The sequence below is a fragment of the Rhinatrema bivittatum genome, unplaced genomic scaffold, assembly GCF_901001135.1.
Source record: "Rhinatrema bivittatum unplaced genomic scaffold, aRhiBiv1.1, whole genome shotgun sequence".
In the NCBI taxonomy this organism is placed as follows: Eukaryota; Metazoa; Chordata; class Amphibia; order Gymnophiona; family Rhinatrematidae; genus Rhinatrema; species Rhinatrema bivittatum.
In genome coordinates, this window is record NW_021820513.1 from 12,646 (window position 1) to 23,518 (window position 10,873).

A 10,873-nucleotide genomic window follows, 5' to 3' on the forward strand; every position below is an offset into this window, starting at 1 on the left:
AGAGACAGACCCAATGAGACCAAGAGAAGGAGAGGGGAAGGAGAGAGAGAGACAGCCAGTGAGACCAAGAGAAGGAGAGGGGAAGGAGAGTGAGAGAGAGACACCCATTGAGACCAAGAGAAGGAGAGGGGAAGGAGAGAGAGACAGACCCAGTGAGACCAAGAGAAGGAGAGGGAAGCAGAGCGAGAGAGAGACACCCAGTGAGACCAAGAGAAGGAGAGGGGAAGGAGAGAGAGAGAGAGTGAGACCAAGAGAAGGAGAGGGAAGCAGAGCGAGAGAGAGAGAGAGAGAGAGACACCCAATGAGACCAAGAGAAGGAGAGGGGAAGCAGAGAGAGAGAGACACCCAATGAGACCAAGAGAAGGAGAGGGAAGCAGAGCGAGAGAGAGAGAGAGACACCCAGTGAGACCAAGAGAAGGAGAGGGGAAGGAGAGAGAGAGAGACACCCAGTGAGACCAAGAGAAGGAGAGGGGAAGGAGAGAGAGAGAGACAGCCAGTGAGACCAAGAGAAGGAGAGGGAAAGCAGAGCGAGAGAGAGAGACACCCAATGAGACCAAGAGAAGGAGAGGGGAAGCAGAGAGAGAGAGACACTCAGTGAGACCAAGAGAAGGAGAGGGAAGCAGAGAGAGACACCCAGTGAAACCAAGAGAAGGAGAGGGAAGCAGAGAGAGAGAGACACCCAGTGAGACCAAGAGAAGGAGAGGGAAGCAGAGAGACACCCAGCGAGACCAAGAGAAGGAGAGGGAAGCAGAGAGACACCCAGCGAGACCAAGAGAAGGAGAGGGAAGCAGAGAGAGACATAGAAATGACAGCAGAAGACGACCAAACGGCCCATCCAGTCTGCCCAGCAAGTTTCGCACTTGTTTTTTCTCATACTTATCTGTTACTCTTGGCTCTTAGTAACCTTTTGGTTCTATTTCTCTTCCACCCCCACCATTAATGTAGAGAGCAGTGTTGGAACTGCATCTAAGTGAAGTATCTAGCTTAATTAGTTAGGGGTAGTAACTGCTGCAATAAGCAAGCTACACCAATGCTTATTTGTTTACCCAGACTATGTAATTCAGTCCTTGTTGGGTTTTCTCTGAATATAAATCCTCTTTTCCTCTTTCCCCCCTGCCGTTGAAGCAGAGAGCTATGTTGGATATGCATTGAACGTGAAGTATCAGGCTTATTTGGTTTGGGGTAGTAACCGCTGCAACAAGCAAGCTACTCCCACGCTTATTTGTTTATCCAGACTATGTAATTCAGTCCTTGTTGGTTGTTGTCTGTATATAGATCCACTTTTCTTCATTCCCCTGCCGTTGAAGCAGAGAGCTATGCATTGAAAGTGAAGTATCAGGCTTATTTGGTTTGGGGTACTAACCGCCGTAACAAGCAAGCTACTCCCACGCTTTTTTGTGAATGCAAATCCTTTTTTCCACATTTCCTCTTGCCGTTGAAGCATAGAGAGAGAGAGAGAGAGACACCCAGTGAGACCAAGAGAAGGAGAGGGAAGCAGAGAGAGAGACAGACAGACAGAGACACCCAGTGAGACCAAGAGAAGGAGAGGGAAGCAGAGCGAGAGAGACACCCAGTGAGACCAAGAGAAGGAGAGGGGAAGGAGAGAGAGACTCCCAATGAGACCAAAAGAAGGAGAGAGAGGGCGAGAGAGAGACTCCCAATGAGACCAAAAGAAGGAGAGAGAGGGCGAGAGAGAGACACCTAGTGAGACCAAGAGAAGGAGAGGGGAAGCAGAGAGACACCCAGTGAGACCAAAAGAAGGAGAGGAAAGCAGAGAGAGACACCCAGTGAGACCAAGAGAAGGAGAGGGAAGCAGAGAGAGAGAGAGGGCGAGAGAGAGACACCTACTGAGACCAGGAGAAGGAGAGGGAAGCAGAGAGAGAGACACCCAGTGAGACCAAGAGAAGGAGAGGGGAAGCAGAGCGAGAGAGAGACACCCAGTGAGACCAAGAGAAGGAGAGGGGAAGCAGAGAGAGAGAGAGAGAGAGAGACACCTACTGAGACCAGGAGAAGGAGAGGGAAGCAGAGAGCGAGACACTCAGTGAAACCAAGAGAAGGAGAGGAAAGCAGAGAGAGACACCCAGCGAGACCAAGAGAAGGAGATCCTCCTCTCTCTCCTCCATCTCTAAAATGATACCCCCTAGCCCAGCCAATCATTAGTGCCCCCTGAATCCTTCAAAATTACCTCAAAGAGCTGTCAGAAGGAAAGAGAAGTCCCTTAGGTCAGCTCCTGTGAGGTGACTAGAGTTACTGGAGAGGGGGAGTAGGGGATGGCAGGGCTGGGAGGAGGGGATATTTTAGAGATGAAGGGAGGAGGAAGGAGAATCAGGGTGCAGAACAGAACTAGGACATTTTCCCGTACTACTCATCATACAAAAATTAATATTCAAATTCTAGGGTCACCTCAGTAACAGCTACACAAACTCCCTTCACTACCAGACAATCTGTGACACAACACACACCCTGCAAAACACACACTCAGCACCTATAGAGCAAACCTGCCACACCATAATACCACCAACTGCAAGGACGCTCACAGCAACAACCCTACCTATGAAAAGGCTGCACTGCAAATATCACATTAGCCCTAGAACCCCAATGCATCTCCTGGGAAAACAGAACAAGCCCAGACTATGACAGATCCCTACACAGAAACTGCACACTAGCAGAATATCACACCTCTGCCAAGTACACAGAGCATGGACAGACCCTCTCCAATATAGAATAAGGAACCACAAATTAGAAATAGAAACTAACTGGAAACTCCAGGGAACCAGAACCAGCCACGCATTCCCCCTGCACTGTGCAAAATGCAAAGAGAGAAGAGGAAAATCACAGACTTCCCACAAAAGAAGGAGCAGGAAAACTGCCTCTAATCCTGGGGAAAGAGGAGAAACAGCAGCGAGAGCAGCAGAGTCTGTGGGATCCTGCCCCCGGGCCAGAACCAGAATCTGAGCAGAGACAATCCGGACCAGCACCAGAACCAGGATCTGAGCAGAGACAATCCAGACTAGCAGCAGAACCTGGGAACTGAGCAGAGATGATCCGGACCAGCACCAGAACCCAGGATCTGAGCAGAGACAATCCAGACCAGCAGCAGAACCAGGATCTGAGCAGAGACAATCCGGACCAGCACCAGAACCCGGGATCTGAGCAGAGACCATCCGGACCAGCACCAGAACCTGGATCTGAGCAGAGACAATCCGGACCAGCACCAGAACCCGGGATCTGAGCAGAGAGAATACGGACCAGCACCAGAACCTGGATCTGAGAAGAGACCATCCGGACCACCACCAGAACCTGGATCTGAGCAGAGAGAATACGGACCACCACCAGAACCTGGATCTGAGCAGAGACAATCTGGACCAGCACCAGAACCTGGATCTGAGCAGAGAGAATACGGACCAGCACCAGAACTCAGGCACGGTCTCTGGGATTTCTCTTCTGCAGATTGCAATTGCATTTAATTATTATATTTTATGTTACTTATTAATTTGGCAACACCTAAATCTTGTCAATTTCCTGCATCTGAATTGCAGACACAGAGTGAGAGAGAGAGAAACTGAGAAAGAAAAGAGAGATGAAAAGCTAAAAAGACAGAGACTGTGCTACCTCTCCCTGGGTCTCAGCTGCAGCCATAGCATAGCCGGAGAAGTCTTCCCACAACAAGAGGGTCTCTTCGGTCTCTTCCCAGGTCAGGCTGTCACAGTCATCTTCAAAGTCATACTCTCTCCTGCAGTCAAGTGAGAGAGGCATGAGGCAGGGAATGAGGCAGAAGCAGGGGGCGCAGGGGAGCTCACTGGTTCTGTTGTCCCAGCCTCTCCCAGCAGGCAGTCCCCAAAAGTTCCTTGAATGTCACAATCTAGTCAAGCTTTTAGAATTTCCTCAGCGGATAAGGGTAAGATCTGTTTGCATGCAGTGGAGGCAGTGCATGCAAACAGATCTCATACATTTTCATTGTGGAAAGCCTGAAAACTAGACTGGGTTGCAGCCCTTGAAGAATGAGTTTGGGGACTTCTGTAGGGAATGTTTCAGGAGCGCTGGCTATGGGGAAGTTGCCAGCACCTGCAGTTGCAGCCTCTTCCAGCAGGAGGTGCTAAAAGGAATGCTAGAGGAATACTGGTTGTGGGGTAGCTCGTAGCACCTGCAGTCCCAGCCTCTCCCAGCAGGCAGCGCTGTAGGGAATGGTGCAGGAGCACTGGGTATGGGGGTCACAGCTCCTGCAGTCCCAGCCTCTCCCAGCAGGCAGCGCTGTAGGGAATGGTGCAGGAGCACTGGGTATGGGGGTCACAGGTCCTGCAGTCCCAGCCTCTCCCAGCAGGCAGCGCTGTAGGGAATGGTGCAGGAGCACTGGGTATGGGGGTCACAGGTCCTGCAGTCCCAGCCTCTCCCAGCAGGCAGCGCTGTAGGGAATGGTGCAGGAGCACTGGGTATGGGGGTCACAGGTCCTGCAGTCCCAGCCTCTCCCAGCAGGAGGTGCTGTAGAGAATGGTGCAGGAGCACTGGGTATGGGGGAGTCACAGCTCCTGCAGTCCCAGCCTCTCCCAGCAGGCAGCGCTGTAGGGAATGGTGCAGGAGCACTGGGTATGGGGGACACAGCTCCTGCAGTCCCAGCCTCTCCCAGCAGGAGGCGCTGTAAGGAATGGTGCAGGAGCACTGGGTATGGGACAGCTCACAGCTCCTGGTGTCCCAGCCTCTCCCAGCAGGAGGCGCTGTAGGGAATGGTGCAGGAGCACTGGGTATGGGGGTCACAGCTCCTGCAGTCCCAGCCTCTCCCAGCAGGAGGTGCTGTAGGGAATGGTGCAGGAGCACTGGGTATGGGGGGAGTCACAGCTCCTGCAGTCCCAGCCTCTCCCAGCAGGAGCTGCTGTAGGGAATGGTGCAGGAGCACTGGGTATGGGGGTCACAGGTCCTGCAGTCCCAGCCTCTCCCAGCAGGCAGCGCTGTAGGGAATGGTGCAGGAGCGCTGGGTATGGGGGGAGTCACAGCTCCTGCAGTCCCAGCCTCTCTCAGCAGGAGGCGCTGTAGGGAATGGTGCAGGAGCACTGGGTATGGGGGGTCACAGCTCCTGCAGTCCCAGCCTCTCCCAGCAGGAGGTGCTGTAGGGAATGGTGCAGGAGCACTGGGTATGGGGGTCACAGCTCCTGCAGTCCCAGCCTCTCCCAGCAGGCGGCGCTGTAGGGAATGGTGCAGGAGCGCTGGGTATGGGGGGAGTCACAGCTCCTGCAGTCCCAGCCTCTCTCAGCAGGAGGCGCTGTAGGGAATGGTGCAGGAGCACTGGGTATGGGGGGAGTCACAGCTCCTGCAGTCCCAGCCTCTCCCAGCAGGAGGTGCTGTAGGGAATGGTGCAGGAGCACTGGGTATGGGGGTCACAGGTCCTGCAGTCCCAGCCTCTCCCAGCAGGAGGCGCTGTAGGGAATGGTGCAGGAGCACTGGGTATGGGGGAGTCACAGCTCCTGCAGTCCCAGCCTCTCCCAGCAGGAGGCGCTGTAGGGAATGGTGCAGGAGCGCTGGGTATGGGGGAGTCACAGCTCCTGCAGTCCCAGCCTCTCCCAGCAGGCAGCGCTGTAGGGAATGGTGCAGGAGCACTGGGTATGGGGGTCACAGCTCCTGCAGTCCCAGCCTCTCCCAGCAGGAGGCGCTGTAGGGAATGGTGCAGGAGCACTGGGTATGGGGGTCACAGCTCCTGGTGTCCCAGCCTCTCCCAGCAGGCAGCGCTGTAGGGAATGGTGCAGGAGCACTGGGTATGGGGGTCACAGCTCCTGCAGTCCCAGCCTCTCCCAGCAGGAGGCGCTGTAGGGAATGGTGCAGGAGCGCTGGGTATGGGGGAGTCACAGCTCCTGCAGTCCCAGCCTCTCCCAGCAGGCAGCGCTGTAGGGAATGGTGCAGGAGCACTGGGTATGGGGGTCACAGCTCCTGCAGTCCCAGCCTCTCCCAGCAGGAGGCGCTGTAGGGAATGGTGCAGGAGCACTGGGTATGGGGGTCACAGGTCCTGCAGTCCCAGCCTCTCCCAGCAGGCAGCGCTGTAGGGAATGGTGCAGGAGCACTGGGTATGGGGGTCACAGCTCCTGCAGTCCCAGCCTCTTCCAGCAGGAGGTGCTGTAGGGAACGGTGCAGGAGCACTGGGTATGGGGGTCACAGCTCCTGCAGTCCCAGCCTCTCCCAGCAGGCAGCGCTGTAGGGAATGGTGCAGGAGCACTGGGTATGGGGGAGTCACAGCTCCTGCAGTCCCAGCCTCTCCCAGCAGGAGGTGCTGTAGGGAATGGTGCAGGAGCACGGGGTATGGGGGTCACAGGTCCTGCAGTCCCAGCCTCTCCCAGCAGGAGGCGCTGTAGGGAATGGTGCAGGAGCACTGGGTATGGGGGTCACAGGTCCTGCAGTCCCAGCCTCTCCCAGCAGGAGGCGCTGTAGGGAATGGTGCAGGAGCACTGGGTATGGGGGGGGAGTCACAGCTCCTGCAGTCCCAGCCTCTCCCAGCAGGAGGTGCTGTAGGGAATGGTGCAGGAGCACTGGGTATGGGGGGTCACAGGTCCTGCAGTCCCAGCCTCTCCCAGCAGGAGGCGCTGTAGGGAATGGTGCAGGAGCACTGGGTATGGGGTCACAGGTCCTGCAGTCCCAGCCTCTCCCAGCAGGCAGCGCTTGTAGGGAATGGTGCAGGAGCACTGGGTATGGGGGTCACAGGTCCTGCAGTCCCAGCCTCTCCCAGCAGGCAGCGCTGTAGGGAATGGTGCAGGAGCACTGGGTATGGGGGACACAGCTCCTGCAGTCCCAGCCTCTCCCAGCAGGCAGCGCTGTAGGGAATGGTGCAGGAGCACTGGGTATGGGGGAGTCACAGCTCCTGCAGTCCCAGCCTCTCCCAGCAGGCAGCGCTGTAGGGAATGGTGCAGGAGCACTGGGTATGGGGGTCACAGGTCCTGCAGGCCCAGCCTCTCCCAGCAGGAGGCGCTGTAGGGAATGGTGCAGGAGCACTGGGTATGGGGGTCACAGGTCCTGCAGTCCCAGCCTCTCCCAGCAGGAGGCGCTGTAGGGAATGGTGCAGGAGCACTGGGTATGGGGGGAGTCACAGCTCCTGCAGTCCCAGCCTCTCCCAGCAGGCAGCGCTGTAGGGAATAGTGCAGGAGCACTGGGTATGGGGGTCACAGCTCCTGCAGTCCCAGCCTCTCCCAGCAGGCAGCGCTGTAGGGAATGGTGCAGGAGCACTGGGTATGGGGGTCACAGCTCCTGGTGTCCCAGCCTCTCCCAGCAGGAGGTGCTGTAGGGAATGGTGCAGGAGCACTGGGTATGGGACAGCTCACAGCTCCTGCAGTCCCAGCCTCTCCCAGCAGGAGGTGCTGTAGGGAATGGTGCAGGAGCACTGGGTATGGGGGTCACAGCTCCTGGTGTCCCAGCCTCTCCCAGCAGGAGGTGCTGTAGGGAATGGTGCAGGAGCACTGGGTATGGGGGTCACAGCTCCTGCAGTCCCAGCCTCTCCCAGCAGGAGGTGCTGTAGGGAATGGTGCAGGAGCACTGGGTATGGGGGTCACAGCTCCTGGTGTCCCAGCCTCTCCCAGCAGGAGGTGCTGTAGGGAATGGTGCAGGAGCACTGGGTATGGGGGGTCACAGCTCCTGGTGTCCCAGCCTCTCCCAGCAGGAGGTGCTGTAGGGAATGGTGCAGGAGCACTGGGTATGGGGGTCACAGCTCCTGCAGTCCCAGCCTCTCCCAGCAGGAGCTGCTGTAGGGAATGGTGCAGGAGCACTGGGTATGGGGGTCACAGCTCCTGCAGTCCCAGCCTCTCCCAGCAGGAGGCACTGTAGGGAATGGTGCAGGAGCACTGGGTATGGGACAGCTCACAGCTCCTGGTGTCCCAGCCTCTCCCAGCAGGCAGCGCTGTATACTCACAACTGATTTAGCATTCTCTGCATTTCTTCATTGATGCTGAGAGCTGTGCTCTCCTCCTCCTCCTCCTCTGGTTTCCGGGAAGTCTCACTCTCAGAGATGGACGTCTCTTCATCGCTGGCTGGTTTACGCTCTCGCTCCCGTTTCCTGCCCATAGTAGGCACCTTAATCGGAGACAAGTTGAAAGACTGGAGAGATAGGAGAGATAGCAAGAGTGGCAAAGGAGGAGAAAGTGGAGGAAGAGTGTGGAGGTGGAGACACGGCCAGGCCAGACAGAGAGAGAGAGGTAGGATGAGTGAGAGAGACGGGGGAGAGACATGGATGTGTTATGATTACATTGATATATGTCACATGACTCAAGATGTGATGAAATAAAACTGGCCAGTCAGAAAACGGGGAGGATTACCGAAATAACCGAGAGGTGACGCACACCTGGGCCTCACACCAAGAAGCCAATTTGCAAATGGCCGGCACAGCTGCAAAGTCCGTGAGCACTTTTATTGCATGGACTTTGTAGCTAATTTACAAAAAACAAGAAAATGAGCCCGGGGTGACAGCTGTGAATATTAGTGGAGATCATACCTGCTCTTTGCATGGGTTGTAGAAGAGGGGTGGGCAGTATGTGGCACACATTTTCAGCCAGCAAAGGAGGACACTTTATTACCTGGATAAATGCCTGTCCCGGTGCTTTTGGTCACCATTAGGAAGACACTGAAAGAGGGGGTAAGACTGGCCTGGTGGTTAGAGCAATGGGCTGAGAACCAGGTGAAGTCAGGGTTCAAATCTGGCGGACACTGCTTGTGACCTTGAGCAAGTCACTATGCCCTGCATTGCTACAGGTGCCGATACAGTAAGAATCGCGGGAGAGCGCCCAGGCCACTCTCCTGTGCATGCGATTCAGAAAAAAAAATTATTCAAATTAGGGCCTGTGGTAAAAAGAGGTGTTAGGGACACTAGCGCGTCCCTAGTGCCTCTTTTTGGACAGGAGCAGTGGCTGTCAGCGGGTTTGACAGCCGAAGCCTCAAATTTGCCGGCGTCGGTTCTCAAAACCGCTCATAGCCAAGGGTTCGGAAACCGGACGCCAGCAAAACTGAGCGTCCGGCCGCGGGCAGATTTAACATTTTTTTTTATTTTTAATTATTTTAACTTTTGGGGCCTCCGACTTAATATCACTGTGATATTAAGTCGGAGGGTGCACAGGAAAGCAGTTTTTACTGCTTTTCTGTGCACGTTCCTGGTGCCCGGAGAAATTAGCGCCGACCTTTGGGTAGGCGCTAATTTCTGAAAGTAAAATGTGTGGCTTGGCTGCACATTTTACTTTCTGGATCGCGTGGGAATGACTAATAGGGCATTTGCATGTTGCGGGCGCTATTAGTTTCAGGGGGGTTGGACGCGCGTTTTCGACCCCTTACTGAATAAGGGGTAACGCTAGTGCGTCGAAAACACGCGTCCAAACGCGGGTTAACAGTGCGCTCCACCGGAGCCCACTGTACTGTATCGGCCTGTTAGATTGTAAGCCCTCTGAGGCAGAAACTTACCTGCTGTACCTGATTGTAACTTGCCTTGAGCATGGGAGTTTGGAAAGGTGAATAATTACAACCAAAAATCCATATCCAACCAGAAAACAAGTTCTAAAGATCTTGCATCAATAAGGAAACACCCAGCCGCTTTCAACCCCTGGCTGAAACCACTATAACAATTATTTGATAGCATTGTTTCAACTAATCCTTGTGCATGCAAGCGAGGTCTGGGGTCTGTTGTTATTCAGAAGGGGTCAGAACCCAAACAGAAACCCTGCACCTCCAGTTCTATCATAAACCGAGAAATAGCCCGGCAATAGGTGCAAAGGAGAATTAGAATGTTTCACCTCTTACTACTCAGCATAGAAAAGAGAGAATATTCACATTCTGGGGTCACCTCCCTAACAGCCCCACACAAACACTGTGACACAACACAAAACCCTGCAAAACACACACTCAGCACCTACAGAGCAAACCTGCCACACCACAACAGCCACTGCCAGGACTCTCACAGCAGCAACCCTACCTATGAAAAGGCAGCCCTGCAAATATCACACCAGCCCTAGAACCCCAATGCATCTCCTACTGGGAAAAGAGGCTACACTGCAAAAGATCCCTACACAGCAACTACACACTACTAGAATACCAAACCCTGGCCAGACCCTCACCAAATACAGAATAAGGGACCACAATTAGACATAGAAACTGAATGGAAACCCCTAAGAAGGTGCACTCTGCATGCAGTGCAACACTGGAGAACCAGAAGCAGCCGTGCATTCCCCCTGCACTGTGCAAAGGGCAAAGAGAGAAGAGAAAATCACAGACTTCCCACAAAAGAAGGAGCAGGAAAACCTGCGTCTAATCCTGGGGGAAAGAGGAGAAACAGCAGCGAGAGCAGCAGAGTCTGTGGGATCCTGCCCCCGGGCCAAAACCAGGATCTGAGTAGAGACAATCCGGACCAGCACCAGAACCAGAATCTGAGCAGAGACAATCCAGACCAGCACCAGAACCTGGGATCTGAGCAGAGACAATCCGGACCAGCACCAGAACCTGGGATCTGAGCAGAGACAATCCGGACCAGTACCAGAACCTGGGATCTGAGCAGAGACAATCTGGATGGACCAGCACCAGAACCTGGGAATTGTCTCTGGGATTTCTCTTCTACACTTTATAATTCTTTACACATGGACAGATGGTGAGGCCAAGGAAGTTTCTTGAATCTTAAATCTTGAGAGAGAGATGGAAAGGAGGAGACAGATGTGGTACAGAAGTATTAAACAATAATTTGATAGTGTCCTGGAAGCCTCAGCTTTACTTTCTGTTTTCCCCAACCAGTGCTGAGGGAGCAGGGGTGTGAATGTTTGACTTTTTCATGCTCGGGTGCCCTGTGATCTCCAGAATATGTGAGGGTTCAGGGATCACAAGTGCGAGCAGGCCCGCCGTGGCACTCCAGCTTGTTGTTAAATCCCTAGCAAGG

At 54.5% G+C, this 10,873-nt stretch overlaps 1 protein-coding gene across 1 annotated transcript; it reads right to left on the reverse strand.

Annotated features, from left to right (window-relative positions):
- Positions 1-3,612: 3,612 nt before the first annotated feature.
- Positions 3,613-8,416, reverse strand: LOC115081692 (intermediate filament family orphan 1-like; the record flags this gene model as incomplete). Its single annotated transcript, XM_029586108.1, is given in 2 exon segments — positions 3,613-3,733; positions 7,880-8,416. Coding segments are annotated over 2 exon segments (273 nt in total), but the record flags the coding sequence as incomplete, so codon positions are not given.
- Positions 8,417-10,873: the final 2,457 nt, after the last annotated feature.